The following is a 20,818-nucleotide window of genomic DNA, read 5'->3' on the forward strand; positions in this document are numbered from 1 at the left end:
ACCAGTTTTGGAAGGGATGTATTCTAAAATGAATTAAAACATTCAAGTGCATCTTTTGGAGTAGCAATATCAAACCGGTAAGCAACAAGAGCAAACCACTCACAATTTAAAACAAATGCCAAACCACTGAGCCTTGGAATTCATTTTAAGGTATTGCCCGTATAGGAGCATTGCCTCCATCACCTCGTCTTACACCATGTTCAACTTTATTGCCCTGTAGAGCCAAGCGGCTGTAGGTTTATTTGTTTGGAACTTACTGGTGACTCAGATATTGCTGCAACCTTCAAAGAATTCTTGATGGAGCTGAGTTCCCACATGTTTAAGTTTATGATGTGCACGCCACAACATCCCCTTGTGATCTTGTACAGGTTTTTAAGTACAGCTTTCCGGAGAAGAATGTACACCCAGGGATCTAAAATCTGATTCCACGTTGCCATTCGGAGAGCAAAAAGTATTGTTTCACAGGTCTCCTTTGAGCGACCCTCATTTATCCCAATTCTGGCCATTGTCACCTGAAAATAGAACATTTTAAAATTATACATCAGAAATATACACTAAGAGAGCGTGTAAATGAGTGAAATCGTTTCAACATTTTCTCTCATCTTCATACTTTCACAGCATCAGTGCATCCCAGTTGCAAAGTAAATACTTTCAGGCATGTAGCATTTACCATCCTAGAAATCCTCTTAATGTTTTACATAGGACGTACATGTGTCTGCTGAACTACGTCTGCTGAACCTTGAGCAGAGGATGGCAACCAGACAGAGAATACCCTCCAAAGCCAGGGACTGACCTCAGCAAGGAATAAAAGCTTATCCAGAATTTGAGCTAACAAAGCATGCCAAGACTGTTGTAGGGATGGATTTTTTCAAGGATAGAGGCCACTGGTAGATCAGAACACTTTTATGAAAAGTATTTATTTTTCCACATTTTCCAAATTAAAGTCTGCATAAGGAGTACAGCACCTTGATTTCATCAAGAAGATCACACATTTTAAGCTGCAACAGAACACAAGTTATTGACACCAGAGGGTCTAGAGGTTTCTAGGAAATTGAAACCATGGTGACAAAGGCCACCGATACCTCTCCTCTTGCCAAAGGAGACACAGAGGGTTTCATTCACCTTTGGAGGTGCAGCACATGGACCAGCACCAATGCCGCCAGAGCCGATAGTTCCACGTGGGTGGAGGCGTTAGTCTCCCAGTGCAGCTCAGCAGGATTGCTTCTGGTGGCGGTTGCTCAAGAGCTGCACCAGCCCGGTGAGTTGTGGCTGGCCTCCAGGCTTTGCAGGGCTGCCACCTGAGCTTTGAAATACCAGCCCCAGTAAAACACATGCCGCTGGGGCTCCCGCCCTGCGGAGACCTCCTTTGTAGGCTTTCTGCCACGGAGGTTTTGTAACCTGAGTTCCTGTGTGAGGAAAGCCTGACTCTGCAAAGCCAGGAATCTGCCAGAGGACGGTAAATTATCTCTGTCTATTACCGATGTTAAAAGCACATGAAGACTTTTTTGGTAGAAAGATGAAACACTGTAAGGCTTTCAGTTCCAAAACCTTTAAAGCGATACAGTTATTTAACTAAGAAACAGGATATTTTACAACTGATGCTATGGGTACACTGATTTATTGGGCCATGAGAGGTAGGTTCAGTCTGTCCGAGTGCAGAGGGTCATATTTTCACAAAGATACATTGTAACAACAACAACAAAATACTAAAAAATAATAATGAATAAAAAGAGAAAACCACCGCTCAAGATTCCAGCAAACCAATTTTACTCCTTTTTAAATGCTCCTCTGTATTCCTAGGCCCTACCTCCAGCTTGCAGGTCACCACATCTAGTACAAACCTGAGTGGAACAGAGAGATGCATAAAAGGAGACTGCACTTGTTTGATTCAGCATTTGATGGAGCATTTCTGCATGGACGTCTATGGGAGAGCGAAGAAAGCCCCTAGGAACTTTCCTAAGGAAGCTGGTAAGACTGGTAAAGCACAGCTGGGAACCGGTGCAAGGAGGAGGAGGAATGTCTGAGCACCGAGCCAACACAAACACTTACAAGCCAGTTCCCTGAATCTGCTTTTCACCCCACAACCGTTGGGCACATTCCTCTGACATCAGCAGCCCACCCAAACTCGGCTTCTGCGCGGGATGTTTTCTCAGGACAGTCCTACGTTTTATTTATTAAAGGTTCAACACCACAAGCCAAACCCGGATGAATACTCCTTACTCCTGCAAGTAGGACTGGGCAGCAAAAGGCAGCACAGCAGAGCTCGTAGACCAATGCCCTTACCCGATATACTGCATGCTTGCCTCGCTACAGACACATAGCTTCCGAACCTGCTTTTTGTTGTACTTCAAAATTCTGTTTGTTGCTCTTCTCTCGCATTCTGCAAAGTTAATAAACGCCAAATCCATTGAAATTTCATGCCCGGAAGAGGTAGCAGTAGATGCTGACATCTAGGAAAACTAGCTCCAACCAGATTTTGTAAAACTGTATTATTTTCTCACATGTTACCTAACAAACTTGTGAGATTCCTTTCCCTTTAGTAGTAACCACCTCTAAGTGAATCCATTCGTTTGCTGTTCAACTTGCTGGCTCAACATAAAGCACCCCTGTTTTCATCATGGACTTACATGAAGTAAGTCAGGACAACAAGGAAATTTGATACATAATTTTATGGATTCTGATACTTGGAGAAGCTTCACCTAGAACATCAAAGTTACCTCTTCTGAACCCTGGACATACAAAAAATATCCGAACTCACAAGCAGCAAGTAGAACTTATGTACATAGCTAAATGCTTAAGAAACTCAGCTGTGAATCCCTGTTTTGGAAATAATAAGATAAAAACTACATTATGTACAAATCAAGTTTCATAAAATAAGAATTTTCTAGCCATATTACTTATATTCCTGGGGAGTGTTATGCAGAAATTAAAAAAATGTTTCCTTTCTTGTATCGCTAAAACCAACACAAAATGATATCCCAACTTTCTGAAGTTCTGAGAGGCTGGGATTTCCACATAGGCCCAGACTACGACAGAGAATCTCAGTCCAACCCTAAGCATGAGCATTTTTATCCTAAAACACTTGTGACAGAGCAGTAGTGACAGATGTCTGTGGGTATGAAGTGAGAGACCTTCTCACCCTCCAAAGAGTCTGCACTGCACGGGCAGCTCTCCCATGTCTTCTGAGAAAACACAGAAGAAAACTGCAAAGACAGGGCAAAGAGGAGACCACGTCCTGGCTAGTGGAGTCTTTCTAAAGTCATCTGGTGATTTCTAGAACAAACCCCTAAATTCCAGCTGAAGAGGGGTAGAATGGAGTGAGGCCAATATAGATTATTTTTCTATCACATTTTCAAGGTCAATTTTTTTATTTAAATTTAAAGTCTTAAAATACTATTCCAAAGCCAGTTTGCAATCATAAATGATAAAAAGGCCTAATACGCTGCCCGCTGTTTAATACAGGACTCCATTGAAGCGAAACAAGCAGACAGTCTGTATTTGCTCCCTGGGCACCAGAAAGTCGTGTCACTGAACTGGCACAAGCCACCAGCTCAGAAACTGCTTCCCGCAGTGCCAAGCTGACTTCTGAGAGCAGGACCTCCTCTGTAGGCACAGGAAGGACGTTCCTCTTCTTATTATTTGTCTAATACTGTTCAATAATTACTTCAAAGTCAAGAAACCAGTTCAGAGCGACTTTTTTTTTTTTTCGTTCCCTGTAGGTCCATCAGGTTAGTATGATGAAGGAATTCTGTCCTCTGTAGCCAGCAGTACCCAAGTGGGGAAGCCGGAAGAGGCAACGTGATTGCATCGCATCTAGTTGTCTTTGCTCTCCACAACTGAATTTAATATTCATGCAGGTTCAGCAGTAAGACTCAAAAAATTAATCCCCAGTTGGTAAATAATAAATGTAACTCATGACATTTTCTAACACATTTAGAAATGTAAAAATCCAAGTAGCGTTTTGATGAGTTATACAATGTTTATATGAACACAGCTGTAGTGTGTGTCCCTGGTTTGCAAAAAAATGAAAGTCTCACATGTTTTAACCAGCACAACTCAAACTTCCGTTAGGAAAATAACTACAAAAGCATAACTGTAAGTGACTTTTTAAACCAAGGCTGCCTGCTTGTAAGATATAAAGTTACTCTGACTCATATTAGTCCTTGATGGTTAAAGGAAAGACCTGGAAATTCCCTATCCCTAAAAATAAATACAGAGAAATCAAATTCGTGTCAAGCAAGGACTTGACAGGTACATTAAAATTCTCCATCCTTTTTGTCCAATTTTAGGTTTCACTAAAACCAAAGCTCACTTTGCAAGATCCAGAAAGTCTGATGGGAAAGTTTTAAAAACATTTTGAAATTGTTGACTTCTACAATTTTGCAGCTAGCAGCTAGCTCCAGAGAATTGCCATTTCCTTTAGGGACAAAGCTCAGCGCAACAAACTGCAAAAAAATTGCTCCAAAGCTTCACACCACTCTCCAAATATAAACAGCATGTCTTTAATTTCCCTTCCAATTGGATCTCAATTACATGAGAACAACTAATAAGCTAAATGGCAGTGCTGCTTAGTCACATTCCTGTTAGTACTCAAGGACAGCCAGTCAAAACAAGCAGCAGACTTCACAGCTAGTTAGGAAATCACGCGAACCGTAACGCTACTTTGAGGCATTTCAGCACATAGGCCTTGCATCCAGGTTCTACCCTCGACTTCAGGAAACGGGACAAACCCAGCCGCCCAGAGATTGACAGGCAAAGCAGAGCCCACGGGCCGGTTTTGTTATGTGTAAATAAATATCAGAAATTCTCTTCCTCTGTAGCTCAGCCTTCAGGCTCCATTTCCCTGCGGGAACCTTGCAGACCCTCCCAGACCTCTTCCTCTTCCTCTGGATTTCATTACGAGCAGTTCTGAGAATTCCCATTGATGGAAGGAAGTCCATGGGTTTTTTCAGTATTTGCAGGGTACTTCTATTTCGTCACTGATGCCTATATGGACCCCAGAGGTGTACATCCCCTTCTCCCAAACCACACAGGACTCAAGGCGGTATTCTACTGACTATGTCCCACCCCATGGAAACAAAAAATATACAATTATTTTGAATTTCCAGAAGTTTTTGGAACTTCATTATTCACACATGCTACAAAAGAAGCTGCAGCCTGCTAGAAGCAAGAGGTGACAGAAGATGATGCTTTGTAGCACTCTATAAATACAAAGTTTAAGAAAAAAAATTTGCAAAAGAGGTAGAGAGAAATCAAAATGTATCTATCTTCACATTTTATTTACCATTTCCTATCTCCTAAGAACAGCCCTTAAAAAGAAGCACTGACAGCAAATTGCCTATATCATTGCTATGTAGATATTGCAGTATATAAACCAAGCATTTGTTGCAACAAAGCTTGAGTACGCTTCATTTTATTTTTATGTGATTCTCTACCCATCAGTGTGAAAGCAAGGGCTTCCAAGAAAAGGACGTGGCACGCCACTTCTGCCATCAAAATGTTAATACACACACTGTACTACTGATGCCACATAATGCTTTTTATGTCACAGATCTGCAACACGTTTTTCCCCTAACGTTTTCCTTTCCCTTTTTAAAAGAAGAACATCCACCATACCTTCAACTTGTATAGACCAGATGAACATTTGGGCTAGCAAGTAAATTTTAACCGAGCATAATGATTTTGTATTTTAAGCATGTGTACTTAAAAAGGAATTGGAAAAGAAAAAATGTGTTACCAAGTTTTCCTCCACATTGAAGTCCAGAGGGTACTTAAAGAGGATACATAATACTTCCATGAGTAAAGTTTTGCAGGATCAGCTCTTGACAAGCGGCAGCAACATAAGGGAGTCCCCTTTTCTCCCATGTACACCTCTGTGAAAAAATAATACCGCCACTAAAAATTAACAACGGATCTGCTGGGTCACTGTTCAGTTGGGGAAAAATCTGTGCCTACCTCCCAAAATCAAGTTCTAGTCCAAAACAGGTAAATCAAGGATGGTAACTACTACCTGCCATGATATGCATCCTTAAACATGCAGGTTTGCTTATTATCCTGTTAAAGGCAGGTAGTCTGAGAAAGTCCTTTCCCCTCTCAGGGCCGCAGTCTCTCTCGGGAAACACAGAACCCAAACAAGAAAGAGACAGAAAAAATTCGGGTGACCAGAGGGAGCTGAGGTTGCAAAAACATTTTGTAGAAGTTTACTGAGCCTCCATGTGCTCCATACTTAGCCCCCTTTAAAATGGAGCTGCATAAATCTTTTGGAGGTACTGTAAAAATAAAGACACTCGGAGCTCAGAGGTGTTCCCAGAGCACTGCTGCTGTGATAAAAGTCAACAAAGTCGAGAGCAAATAGGAAAACACAACCTTCCACAGGAAGCCAGTGAAAGGGGGTTCTCATTTTCCTTCTCAGGCAGAGTGGATTCTGTGGGCAGGCGATTTCTCACTGGGCAATGACACTGTGAACACGGTACCGCTCAGGGTACGCGCGCCTTTCCGCACGTTGGCAAGATCAAAGCCTTGAAACGGTAGGTCCAAGCACCCCTCTGAATTGGCGGGGCAGATCCCGCACCAACTGCGCGCCACAGGAGGGACCGCAGGATAGCAGCATATCTAAGGCCATGACATTAAATTAAGGCTCTGTGGGCGTTTGCCACCCAGCAGCTCCGCTCCGTCTGACCTCGCCGCGTGAGCCCTCCTCGCAGAGGCTGCTCGGTTCTTCCGAGCTTTCTGCTGCCCTCACGCAGGCTCAGGTCTGCCGAGGACCCACAGTCTATCGCGCCCCATTACTGCGCCGTTAGAGTGAAGTGCGACATTTTCGCCATCTGTGTTTTTACAGCTTTAAGCAAAATATTTATGGGAGGCAATATACTTGCCGAACAAACATTTGGAAACATCATTGGAAATGAGATTTTTATGTATGCAAGAATTTGTCAAAATTACAAAAAAAAAAAGTGCCATGACATTATACTCACTATTTATATTTTATTAACTGCCTTTGGCATTATCATGCTCTATATAAGGCAGGAATGCAATTAGGAAGTAAGCCTCATAAAGAGAAGGATTTCTTTTGTGTGCATAAACTCACGAACATTAACTGAAAGTGAAGCTTTTATTTTCTGTCAACTGTTTCCCCTTAGACACTACATATTTGCATCTAGTTTGCAGTAACATCAATTCAGGCTGGGCTTGAACGAAGCATTCCAGGTCACCTCTCCCTATTTCTCTGAAAGAATCCAGATATTCCTGTCTTGGATTGGCAGTCGTTTTTTCTTCTTTCCTTCACCCTCTCAAAATTAGAAATACTTTGGTTCAACTAGCAATGTAATTACTCTCACAGCTTAATTGATTAACTCATTTGAAAGGAAAGCAGAATGGATATGGACAGAGAAGAGTTTAGCGCTGAAAACAGTAGATGACTCACTTCATAATGAAAACACACGATGTCCGTATCAAAGTCAAATAAACAAGCTGTTTCCTGAGCTGCATGTTTCAAAGTTACAAGAAAGCCTGCTTCCACAGAGCAAGGAATGTATTGCTGCCGAACAACAAAGCCTATAACAAAAATCTCTTGTCAAAAAAAAATTAATTTTACAGATAAAATTAAAATATTCTTTACCTAGCAATGGTGACAGAAACTTTACAGGACAACTGCTAGACCTCTTGGGACCAGAAAACAATAGAGGATTTTTAATATTGCATAATAAGGACCATCCTGAGAAAAACATTCAAATCACGTAAGTATTTAGGGACGCTGTGTACAAGTATTTAAGGACTACATGCATTCAGGATCCATTCATCTTTCCTTTAGGGTCAGTTGGGTAAAGCTTCAAACCCTGGAAATGTGCTATTACTTCTTTTTTATTGCTTTGCTTTTTCAGGTTTTCACACTCATTTGGAAAACAATCACATTTTATTGGTTAAAGAAATATTCTCATTGATTTAGAAGCAACAGGACTTCTCTCACTAATACCCTACAAATACCCAAAGAATCACAAATAACACTGGGGAGGGAGAGAACAACTGCCTGAATACAGAAAAAAAGAGACAATATACAGACAACCTGGAGGAAAAAGGAGCTGCAAAGGTTCATAATTATAGAATGAATTCAGCATTTAGTGACTGTTACGCACAGGATCAAATCAATAGCTTAGAAGTGAACTTTCCAAACATTACCACATTCACACTGCTTTATTACTAAAGTCATCCTCCACTCTACTCACACGTCTGAGGAGAGATATAATATAGATTCAGCCATCAAAGGCAAATCTTGCTCTTAGGTCTTAGAGAGCAAGAAAATGTTCTTCTACAGGGAATGTAGGATCTGCCAGTTCTTACCTGGCTGGTTTTTTAATTCTCTCAGATTTCTTACTTTTGCCGAAGCAGCCAAGAGTCAGGCTGAATTCTCTAAGGGTTCCCTGTACAGATGACCCCGTGATTTTTAGAGGAATGGCACATATATGCAGGCTTTCAGGGCAAATACCACCAAACCCAGAGATATTCATACACATCAGAAGTATGAAAAGAAGGAATAATTTCACGGTGAGTCAGTAATGATATACAGTTCCTTTTCACCTCTTCCGGAATTCAGGAAAGTAAACAGCTTTGATTTGTGACCCAGCCTGCAAGACCTCAAGTAACAAGAGGTCTTAAAAAAGTGAAGAACCTACTCTATTGTCTACCAAGGGAGTCAGACCTCCGGTTTAATTGTCTGAGAAAATATGGTGTTTATTACTTGGGTGTAGAGGGAAAATAAGGAGAAAAAAGATATATATTAATTTGTAATTATTTTTTATGTATGTTTGTTTACCGTGTATGCAACATACACAGTGGAGGAAAATTAAATCTTTTTAAAGATGGATTGGAGCCCTAGTCACCAAATGACTCGGCGCTATCTGATTTGCAGTCTTTGCAAATCTGGCTGCAGGCAAAGGAAGATGTGATGTGTTCCTTCCATGTTATTTTTTTTAAAATCACCTTTATTAAAGTGACTTATTCTATATATGATTCTGGAGAAGTACACCAAGAAGCTATGAATGGAAGTATCAGGGCTAATGAATTAGCAATATATTTACCAAGTTGGAATATATAATTTGCAATTATTTTTTCTTTAACGTGGGCAAATAAATTAAAAGGGACTGCTGTGCAGCTGGACCACCTTTTAGGTGGAGGAGGGAAGAGAAAAATCAGATCTCCATTTCAGAGTGATTTATTTCTCACCACACCTGCGAATGCACGCTCCTGGTAAAAACTAGATTCAATTTTATTTCCAACTCGCTAAAGAACTGTAAAACCTAAAACAAGTTGCTATCACCCACATGGATCCTCACCTCCTTCCCGCTTCGCCTTCCGTTTTAACACCCTCCCAGGCAGTGAGGCGGGGGGAGCGCAGATGGCCGCACCTCGCCAGCACAAGTCCTCCTCCCCACATCCTCACGTCGCTCACCACACGGGTGATGAGGCCGCTCGCGGGCAGACTCCCTACACCCTTTACACCCTCCCTCGGCCCCGTGACTTTGGGGGGCTCTGCAGCCCATGCCCAGGCAGCCTATGCGGGGTTCAAGCCCCCTGAGGCAGCTGGCAGCGCACGGGTCCCGGACAGCACGTAGGAGACCAGCTGGAGGCCGGGAATTAACTTCCGCTTCTCCGACAAAGTAACCTGTGGTTTCTGTGAGCTTAGTAGCGAGGCCTAAGTGTCTTGAAGCCCTCAGCGCAGGACATCCCTTACGCAAAGGCTCCTCTTCAGCCTTCTTCAGGGAAACCAGGCAGAAACACAGCCCAGCGCCATTCAAACCCACCCTTCACAGGCACCTCTGGCGGAGGCTTCACTCGGCTCGTTAAAAAGAGGAGCTACGGGCGAGCTCATGAGCCGCCCTCCACCCCCTGCTCCGTCTGGAGCAGGTAAGAGCAGCCCTTCAGCGAGAGACGGTGTATTACCCACAACGCGGCCCGGGTTCTTTCAGCCGCTCGGCTGTTTCACCTCACCCGGTATGAGAGTGAATCCAGAAGGACGAGCTGCAATTACTAAGCCTTTACTCCCCTGTAAACCCCTTCTGCCATGTTCTGCCACCTGAGCACTACTGTTCCCCAGAGCGCGAGCACAGAGCCCATGACAGGACCGTGCTCCTGTTCCGCTGGGCACTGCGCACGCACCCAGCAACAGGCACCCTCCTTCCTCAGGGAGCCTGGAACCCAAACTGCCATCCAGCAATTTCTGAGTATTTTAATGTAAAATTTAAGTCCTAAAAGCACAGGAAATAAGAATTATTGCTCTGTTTTAAACCTAAACAGCATATTTCCCAAAAGAAGACCCAAATACTGCATGCTCTCAGATATGACCTGATTCCACACTACGAGTGAGACAAGTAACTTCTGTTACAAGGCATCTGTAATCGCCATCCGAAAACTAAGGTCGGGAATTAACACCATAATAAGTATCTCACAGACTACATGAACACACATCACACCCTGCTGCCTGTCATGTTAAACTTAGTGAGGATGAAGGACTTACTTTCTGGATTTGTTCCATTTGAGTGTATTTGTTCCAGAGACTTTTCAGCAACAAGTTTACCATTTAAAGTCTTCAGATAGTCAGGAAAGAGAGCTTTCCTAAAATAACCATCCAAAAATGGTTACGCCGTGTATGACATTTTCCAGAAATGGTTATGCAGTGTATGATATTTTCACGCAAGAAAGGCCTGAATAAGTGTAATATCTACGAAATAGGAAGAATTCTCTTTTATCAAACAAAATCGGAATGTACGTCAAATTGACTTACTTTTTAACACCAAGCACAGAATCCAAAAACTTTACCAACTGAATAAATAAGGGAAGGTTGAATGGAAAGTGTATCTGGCTGAAGTTTTCAGAATTTGATTTTTCGAGATGGCAACTTCAAAATTGAAAAAAAAAAAATTCTCTGAAAATCACTGACATCTATTTGGAACAAAATATTGTGTTTCAATTTATAGATCTTTATGGTTTAATTCCATATATATAATATAAATCTAAAAATCAAGCGGCAAGCAATTTTGAAAGAAAAACAGGACCAGAATGTTTTGAAAGTGCAATGTTCTCACGTGACTGAAAACCTGCCTTCCCTACTTTTTCTCTCCACGACAAACCAACCTCATTGCATTCTGATGGCACTGCATTTTCAGGAAAAGGCTTTAGGTAACTTTTTCTAAACAGCACAAGTAAACATAGATAACAAAACGTATAATTATCCTTCCCCAAAATCCTCTGGCAAAAGACAATCTGTCAATCTCAGCTCTTCTTCCTTCCCTGGTTCATACCATTACTGCAGGACAACATGCTGACCACTGTCCACTTCTTCTCCAGAACTTCTTTCCTGTTGAGAGAGTATCTCAGCTGCTCAGCTCCCTGTCTTCTGTGAGAGGGAGGTAAACACTTGAATTTCAAATATAGCCACAATTAATACAGAGTTTCTAAGCACTCTATGATAAACTATAAAAAATGGGGGGGGAGGGGTTTCAAACGATTCATATTTCTTAGAAAGGCTAAGGCCCATAAGATCTCTACAAACTGTACAAGATGAAAATAGGAACAGACCAATTCTGAACACTGAGACAGTACCTTTGAAATTCAGTATCATTTTAGGTGGGTATACTCTAAAACGACGCTCATTCCATTTCTCATCTAACCTGGTAGAAATTTGCCAGCTGCACCTCTTAAGAATCCAAAATAAAAGAAAGATCTCTATAACCAATACTAAAAAAAGGCATTAATATCTTATCCAAGGGTTTCTAGTATCACAGAAACACATCTGAATAGGTGGATTGAATTTTTAAAGGCATTGTATTAAACTTTGTTACCCACTCTCTCTGCAAACACCTACAATTTCTTTCCATGGAGTATTGTCATGGTGACATACAAAAGCACACTCAAATTGTCTGAGTTGCGGCTTAAACCTTATTCCACAGGAAACTAAGCTAAAAAGACACTTCTGCCTTAAGACTAACAAAAACCTCAATCAAAAGGAGTGTTCTCTTTCCTCTTAAGGCCTAAAATCAGACACTTATTCAAAAATACCCTTTGGACCATAGTATTAGGAATGACACTAACATTTCAGCAATTTAACCTTGAGTATCAGAAGCTCATTCAGAGGAAGTCACGCAAAAATAGTAATTGAATTTGCACAGTGTTAACGGATGTATCAAGAAACTCAGCAAAGCAATTAAAAGGCCACAATATGAGGGAGAGTGAGAGCCCTTTTTCTAGTGTAGCTTGAAAGACAAGGCAAACTCATGTAAGATTTTTTTTTTAATTATTATTTCTACAGGAACTCAGGGAGCATTTTATCCAGTCAAAAGCCGTTCCTGATCTGAACTCTTCTGACACAGCAAGAAAAATAACAACCTACGGACGACAATAACCATTACTGTATCGATGCTCCAGAAGGGAGACAGAGAGGCCTATCTAGCAGGCTTTCTGCCAGGAAAAAGGGCCTTTTCCCTATGAAACTGGTTATTTTATTAAAACCGCGGTGGCAGAAGCGGGCTCCGGAGATGGGCTCGCAGCCGGCCCAGGAGATGCAGTGACAACACCCAGTGGGTACGCCTGGGGCGCGAGGCCGCCCCGCCGGCGCCCGCCAGCCCACCAGGCAGGGTGGGGGGCATAGCCCAGACCCCGCTCAGACCACATCTCCTTTATTCTGACAACACATCTCGTCTTTGCACGGCGTCAACAGGCAACCGTTCTAGCATAACATGACAAGAATTCAATGGCCAAAGGCAGCACAAACATAGTAATTATCATTGATTATCTTCTTAAAAAACCGAATCATGAAAAAGACAGACGAAGTGTGTTTCTACCCTGCAAAAGTAACTTTTACAACAGCATTCAAAGCTGCAAGGTGAGCTAAACATGCTTAAGAGTCTCTCCTTCAGCCTTCAGAAACGGATGGCTGGAAATTGAAAGCCTAATTTATTCTTTTTCAAAAGAAAAGATCACTCTTCTTGTTGACAGTGCCTATGTGGGGACAGTGAGTCACGGAGGCTGCAGCTTTGACTAACAACATACGCTGCCGGTGGCTCTGTGAGAACATACGCGCCTGCAGAGCGGCCGCCCGCGAGATCGGGGTGGCTGTACTGCACGTGGCGACAAGGGCCTCACCGGCGAAACGCGGACCTGCATCTTGGGACGTCTTCTGTCTGCTTCTCCTCAGCTGCCTTTTTCTATTATGAAAATCACCAGCCAGAGAGCACAAGAGAAGGGACAAATTTCTAAGTAACTATTTTGTTGCAGGGACAAGGCAACCACGAATATTTGAAGGCATACAAGCAACATTAACAAAGCAATGAGCTCATATAAATGATGTCCATTGCATGTGATAAGCATAAGGTAGTATAACAGAAATTTAAACTGCCACCTTGCTAAAGAATACAGAAAATGGGAGTGGAGGGAGATGCTTGAAGGGTAACAGGGGTATGAACTCCTGGCAAAGTGTCACTGTGCAAGTACATACATGACTGCACATACAAAAACACAAAAATGAGATGCACAGAGGACTGCCTTGTACAACAAAGTACCTTATGCTGTGTGCACCTACATGGCCTAGAATTTAGTAGTGTAAAAACCTGCAGCCCACTGACCTCCTTCAGCACCTGAAATACCTGGTGGAGCAACCAGAGTGGGGTGGGCTGGGGTAAGGGTATTCACCGAGAGCACCCCCGTTAGCGCAGTCCTGCCCGTCTCACCTCCTCTGGCAGCACATTCACTGAAGGAGCCCTCAGGCCAGCTCCAGCCGCTTCTAGGTTGGAGCGATTCAGCAAAGTGTAAGCTGAAGAGATCCATATGTGCATGAAAACCAACCATCAAGCTTCATTGCATGAAACTATCTGAGGACAAGAAGGAGTCAGAGCAAGTTCAGAGAGATGCAATTAGCATAACAAATTGGAAAGGGAAGACATGACAAGAAGAGACTGCTAGAAACTAATCTAGGCAGTAAAAAATGCAACTGAATAGGAGCTGATTTAATCATATGAAATAAATAACTGAGATCTTTAAAAAAAAAAAAGAGCAGCTATTTTCTGCAGTAGAGGGGAGGTAAAACTGGAATGAAAGTAATCAGATAACTGCATGGAAAAAAGATCTTAACAAGAATAATTTAAATGTGAAAGTATTTTTCTCAGGCTAAGACCGTGTTCTGCACATTAAAAAGATCAGACGATTTTCCATATCATAATTTGTTCCCGTAGATAAATTCACTCTGAAATAAACTCCTCCTGTCCATGATTACAGGGAGTTCACTTTGCTGCTCCAAAAACAAAATTTAAAATATGCTTATCCCTTGAGCCCCACACGATTTGACATACCCAAGTCAGAATTTGTTCATACAAACACAGCTCCAAAAACAAGTTGTTTCATGACAGGCCAGATGTCAAGTCACAGCCAAAACCCAACTTTATATAACAATCTATTTCATCAGAGATGCTTGACACAAAATGATCCAGCCCAACTATTTGCTTTGGGAATCCAACCCCTAGGGACCAAATTTATCCAACAAAATTCACATCCCTAGGAAAGAGCTAAGGCTCTAGCAAGGATGAAAAAAAGATAACTTACTACACAGAGAAGTTGATGTTACTATCTTCAGAACATATTTTCCTGGAATTACCCATTACAAAGCAAAATTATTTGGACTGTCAGAACAAATGTGCCTCTGCAAATCATTGACTACATAGATTATTGAAAAACTCAGATTTTTTTGTGAATTCCCTCTGGCTTTCAACTCCTCAAAAGGAGATAAATGTTCCCCCATAAGGGAAGAAGCAGGGTCTACCCCTCATTCTGGCAGTCCACTAAGGAAAGATTCCCACACAGCGTCAGAAAACCTGAAAAAGCTGCTCATTTTTTAGGAACAAATGAGACGGAGCTTCAGGAAAGAAGTCAGAAGGAAGAAAAGAAGGAAGTCCCCGTCCAACAGCCCTAGGCAGAGCTCCTGGACCTGAGCCATGCCATCAGCTCTGCTTCTGAAAAACGATCCAGATCTCCAGAAGTCTTAAAATAGAGGTAGTGATTGATTATAATATTATATATTATTTTATATAATATTAAATGTTATATATATATATACACACACATATATACAGACATATAAAGGCACCAAAACAAGTTCCCTACCACTGAGCAAGTGCAGAGATCAAGTTCAGTTCTACAGCAGACACCATAAAGGACAATCTTGTGCCTCTACTGTCATCTAAAGGTGATTTTAGCACAGGACAGTGACTGAATATATAACTCCATTTGGGAAAAAAAAAAAAAAATAAAATCTAATAGTCAAGTAAATCTGCAGTTGGGTTACAGGATTGGATAGACTTGATTTTGGTAGCCATGCACATATGACAGTTAACAAAAACGACTAGATTAAAAACAGAAGAAAAATAAACAACGAAGAATCACACCAAATAAATCCAAACTCTTGTATCTGCAAACACATGTGGCATAAACTGCATCGCCTTCCTCCGCTTTCTCTTCCAAAGGTTTGTTTGGTTTCTAATGGCTTTGGTTTATATTGAGGCAATTCACTCTCACATAACATTTTGTTCTGTATACTTTTTGGGATAGAGAACACGGGTAAAATTTTGCTTTGAGAAAAAATGAAAAAAAGCAAACGAATGCAAAACAATCATGTGTTCAGCTGCTTTGCCAAATAGTTTGACCTATGAACACCTGCTCATACTTATTTCAAGAAATACATATTTTGATATATGCTGATTAAATTATAGAATCTAAACAATTCATTTCACAAATTAAAAGCTCTGAGAGGTTTCAGATAAATCAGACAAGTAGATTTGGATCAGCAATTCATCATAAATCACAGGCCTTGATAAACCCTGGATCTCTTTATTGTAGCACTTTAGCAGTACATTCCTGGCAAAGCATTATTCCACTGCATCTGTGTGCTCCACTGCAGTCCAATAAAGCTTGCTAAATTAATGCTGTGCTTATAATTCTGTTTGTATTCAGCAACCAGTGCTACCAAAACAAAGACTGGGTAACTTAGAGAATGAACTTTGGTGTAAACTCTACGATCCTAATAGCTAAGACAGGTAACACCTACCACGAACCCGGTCCCATTGCATTGCCCAGACTATCAAACTCTCTGGCTAAAACACTAGTTGCTCACTTCCTTGACACTTTCTTTCAAGAACTAACTCCTACCTTAGACTAACCTTTTTTTAACTTCTCATTTCCAATGTACATTTGTCCATATTGCAGAACTATTTTCCATACTGCTCGGCTAATTTTGGCGATAGCTTGGCTCATCTCCTTTCAAAAGGGATCCAGAAGCAAAGCGTCGAGAGCACAGAGAGGACCAGATCTGCCACCCAATGAACCAGAATTGCTTGCGCATCACCTCCCTCCACAACACATTCCCCAAAACTTGCAAGTACAAAATTAAGCAAGAAGTCACTCACTGGTCTGTATCACCAGCTGCTGAAAATGCCAAGCTCTGAAAAGGTTCTGAAAAAAAAATTTGCAGCAGGAGTAATAATTCATTGTCAACTGCAACTTAGATGAAGTTAAATACTTTAACAGAAGTAGTGCTGTGATTTCATTAAAGACTGTCAAGATTTTTAAAATTACGGGTTTTATAATTAAATAAAATTGAAAGGCATAACAAAATTACCAACACTGAAAAAACAACTACAGTAGTTGCAATTTAATGTTCCTTCATATGATGAATAAATGAAATACCTCAGTTGAATTAAAAAAGTCTACAGCTCTTTTGACACCCAAGGGCTTCTTAAAAATCAAATTCCAACCTTTAAGGACAGTTATTTTATCTGAAAATAAATGTCACCAGAGGATAATATGCTGTTTTTTCATGAAAAGTAAAACCATGATTTGAGTTGCTTTTCTTGAAAACCATTCTGTGGCCTGGCCCAGACAAATTTCAGGAGGTGACTGGGTGTCTGCAAGTAACTGGAAGTTCATTCACTACAAAAGCTTGCTATACTCTTCTGACAGCTTTGTTTATGCTCTATACATTACAGCCAGGACACCAGCAAAAGAGAACATGAATTTAAACTATGCTTTCTAAACTAGTTTAGAAAATCTATAAAGAAGCAGGGGGAAATTCTGTGTATGTTGAATAAAAGTGAAAGAGTTTTTGTGCATTTCAGTGATGCAGAGATTTATAGCCAGACTCTCTCCTTGAAGTCTGTAATACTGGATTAATTAAATGCTACCTGCCAGATATACCCAACTGCTGCAGCTAGGTTAATACCAGTATCCAATTTAGAACCAGTTCAGGTAACTCCATACTATACCATAAGCTGTGAGCAGATGAGATATAGCTGGACCTGACTCAGATCTCAGACTTAAAATTCTGTATTTGTAAGCTCAAACCAAAATTGCTCCTCGTTCATATCAGTGGAAAAATATGGGACCTTGTTTCTAAGAAACAAATTAAGATTTCGTATTAAGATTTCATATTACTTGTTACCTCTCTCACCCTAGCAGAAAAACAAATTTTCTTCAGCCAGGTTTACCACAGTAAAAAAAGTCACAGTTAATATGAGCTTTATAATGCCATCATACGACAGGAGCCACCAAATTCTTTCCCACAGCACAATCCCGCATCCTTTGACCCTGCTCACGGAGAGAGCGCACGCTAACATGAGCTATACTTACCGCTTCGGAAGAGTCACAGCAGTTATCAGCAAGCAGTCCTAAGTTACGGACAGCTGAGAAAGGGCACCGACGGCACAGAGCAGCTTTGCCAGTCATCTGTCCAGATTACAAACCCAGACCTGTTCAGGTCTAAACCAAATTTATCTTTAACCCGCCGCCAACCACTGTTTTTTAACATGACTCTGAAGCAAAGCCTTTAATACCCTGCTAATGGAGTGGAGGATTTTTACGTTCTGAACTGTTATCTTCCATAACACAGTTCGCACGTAGCAGTAAACCGTAATAACAGACTACCATAAATAAAAAATGATATGAACCACCATACAGACTAAACAGCCTTGCCACTCCAAGATTTCGCTGAATTTAAGCTCAATATTTGCACTTATTTATTCTAGCCACCATTCTACTACAAGTGTCTGCTTCACAGCACTGGAAATAACAGTCCCTATACATTTTGCGTACTCAATCTATTTTGCTTGTGATCAGAAGTGGAGAATAATTTTGTTATAATTGCATTATATGGGCAATATGCTGTAAAATTAATACATTGAAGAGTGAATGGAGCTGTTCTCAGCTAAAGTGCCTTAAAACCTGGAGATAAAAAAGTAACTTTCATACAGTGATGTGCATTAAAAATCGGCAAACACATTAGGCTCTTACCAGGAATGGACTCCAGCAAATGCAAGAAACACACATTATAGCCAAGAGCTGAATGATCATTTCAAAATGATGAGATCTGCCTTGTCTTTGTTGACTTTTAAATTTGACTCTTAAGAGGGTAATTCCTGTGACAGCATTGCACAAGAATGAAATAGCAAGGGCCAGTAACCCAAGGCAAGAAAAAAGTAAGAGATAAAATCTGTCTTCCCAGTCCTCAACATGTTCTGTTTTATAGAAGCACCAGGTCCTCGATGCTTGAATTTGATAGGCTCTAAACCTAAGAATAGGCAGCAAAGCTATAAGAACAGCAAACAGACATACCATAGTCAACATCATTTTCACATGTTTAGAAGTCATTTTTGTAGAGTGAAATATTGGCTTAGTGACTCCAATGCACCGTTCAACAGCCATCACGCTGCCCAGGAAGAGCGGGCACAAACCAAAGAAAACCATGCAGATGCCGAAAACACTGCAAAGAATGTTGGACTGGTTAAATCGAATCCAGTCTTTATCCGATGCATACACAAACACTGCAATGGCTCCGTTGATGAGGTGGCCAAAGAGATCTGTGACGACCAATCCGCTAGCAAGAAGCAAAAAGGAGGCTTTTGATTTCTGTCTAAATCTCTGATATGCCTTCATGAGAATTGCTATTGCAAGACTGTTGGACAAAATTCCCACCGTCATGAAGATTATTGAAAAGAAAACTGAAATCTTCTTCTCCGTGTGGCAGGTTGTATTTTTTAAGATTCCAAATGCAGCTAGCCCTGGTGATTTTGAACTGTTCATGGTTAGGAAAGGAGAGGCGGCCCTCAAAACATTTCAGCAGTCTTGCAATCAAAAGGCATCTGCAATAGTAAAAACAAATATACACACACTGTAAAAGGCATACCACTGTTCAAGTGACATTTGAAGCAGAAATTCCATAATATTAGTCCGTGGTTCAAATCTAATTTTCTGGTTTTCTGAGTGATATCTATTTTAAGCACATCAGTCACAGGATAAAACAGTTACCTGCACACATTATACACTGCAGATATCCCGTACAGTATCTTTATAGTCTCTGCACATATAAGATATGCAAAATAACGTATAAAATGTACATACAATCAGAGTAACCATGCGAAACATTCTGGTGGTTAAACTACGCATATCAACAAGTGTTTTTGCAACATACTCCTACAACGAAAGTATTTATCAGCCCAACCACAGTCAAAAATGAAACACCAAAAACTGGAATATTTTGAGATGATAATCACACTCCATTTTTCTTCTCACTGTTAAGCATTTATTTTCAAAACAATGTCCTAACATCTTCCAAGTAATTCTCCTCTCACAATTCAATGTTTTAAAGCTTTAACGTAACCGACGCTGAAGGCTCCAACTCCCCAGCTCCCTCACTGAAGCAGAAACTTGTATTTTAGACGCTCCCTTACGCCGAGGCCAATTCTGCAAGTTACCGTACGCTTTATCTCCCATCTCTACTCTCAGGACATTCCCGCTGGCACAAACTTCCCACGCGGAAAGAGCGAGCAGCCTTCAGCAACGCGTGGTACCACGAGGCGCTCGAGCCCCGCAGTGACTGAGCGAGACCCGAAACCGGCCACGCCGAAGCCAAAGCTATTTCTAGCGTCCAGCGCTGCTAACCGGCAGCGCCGCCGGCCAACTCCTCCGGCGGAGCGCCTTCCCCTCCCGCCGCCGCGCAGCGCGGCGCCCGCGCGAGCACGTGGGCAGCACCGGCCAGCGCCCGGCGGAGCGGAGCGGAGCGCCCGCGCCGCGCCCCGCAGCGCCCCTCGCCCCCAGCAGCGCCCTTAAGTGCGCGCCGCCGCCGTCGGGGGCGGGGCGACACAAGTGCCACCGGCCGCTGCCGCTGCCGGTGCCGACCGTTCGCACCCCGCAGGGCTCCCACCGGCCAGCCCCGCCGGCGCTCACCGCTCCTTCCCCCGCCCCGGGCCCGGCCCGCCGCCGCTCACCTCCGCTTCGCTCCGCGGCGCCGGGGAGAGGCGCGGCGGCGCAGCGCGCTGCCCCGCCGACCGCTGCCGCCCCCCTACCCCGGACCCGCCCGCCCGGCACCGCCCGCCTCCCGCCCGCCCTCCGCCTTCCCTGCCGGCCTCCCTCCCCACTCGCCGCCCCTGGCCTGCGGCCCGGCCACCCGCCAGCGCCGGGCCGGCAGCGCCGCCCGGTCCCGTCTCCCCGCCAAGGCGATTCCGTCGCGCCGCGGGGGTCGGTGCTGCCCCACCCCGCGCTGCGCGGGGCGACGGGGGGCTCCGAGTGCGCCCGGGGACGCGGCACCTGCACCCCCGCGCCTAGCCCCTTGCCGGGCCTTTCTGAAGGGAGCGGCGGGGCAATTCGGGCGGACCCGGGGCGCCCGGCTCCGTCCCAGGGAGGTGGAAGCCCTGAGTCTCCGGCAAGGAGCGCCAGGCTGGCTTGTCACACCGCAGCGCCAGGCGACAAGACCACCCCAGCCAAGCCGGATGAGTTCTTGGCCACAGTGCTG

The 20,818-nt window shown here is 42.8% G+C and overlaps 1 protein-coding gene across 1 annotated transcript; it reads right to left on the reverse strand.

Moving 5' to 3' along the window:
• Positions 1-206: 206 nt before the first annotated feature.
• On the reverse strand, positions 207-19,110 carry PTGFR (prostaglandin F receptor; the record flags this gene model as incomplete). Its single annotated transcript, XM_082002623.1, has 2 exons — positions 207-512; positions 18,322-19,110. The coding sequence occupies 2 exons, from the start codon at positions 19,108-19,110 to the stop codon at positions 207-209; spliced, it is 1,095 nt and encodes a 364-aa protein (XP_081858749.1).
• Between the last annotated feature and the right edge of the window lie 1,708 nt (positions 19,111-20,818).

Source organism: Phaethon aethereus (genome assembly GCF_964289735.1).
Source record: "Phaethon aethereus genome assembly, chromosome: 8".
NCBI classification, from domain to species: Eukaryota; Metazoa; Chordata; class Aves; order Phaethontiformes; family Phaethontidae; genus Phaethon; species Phaethon aethereus.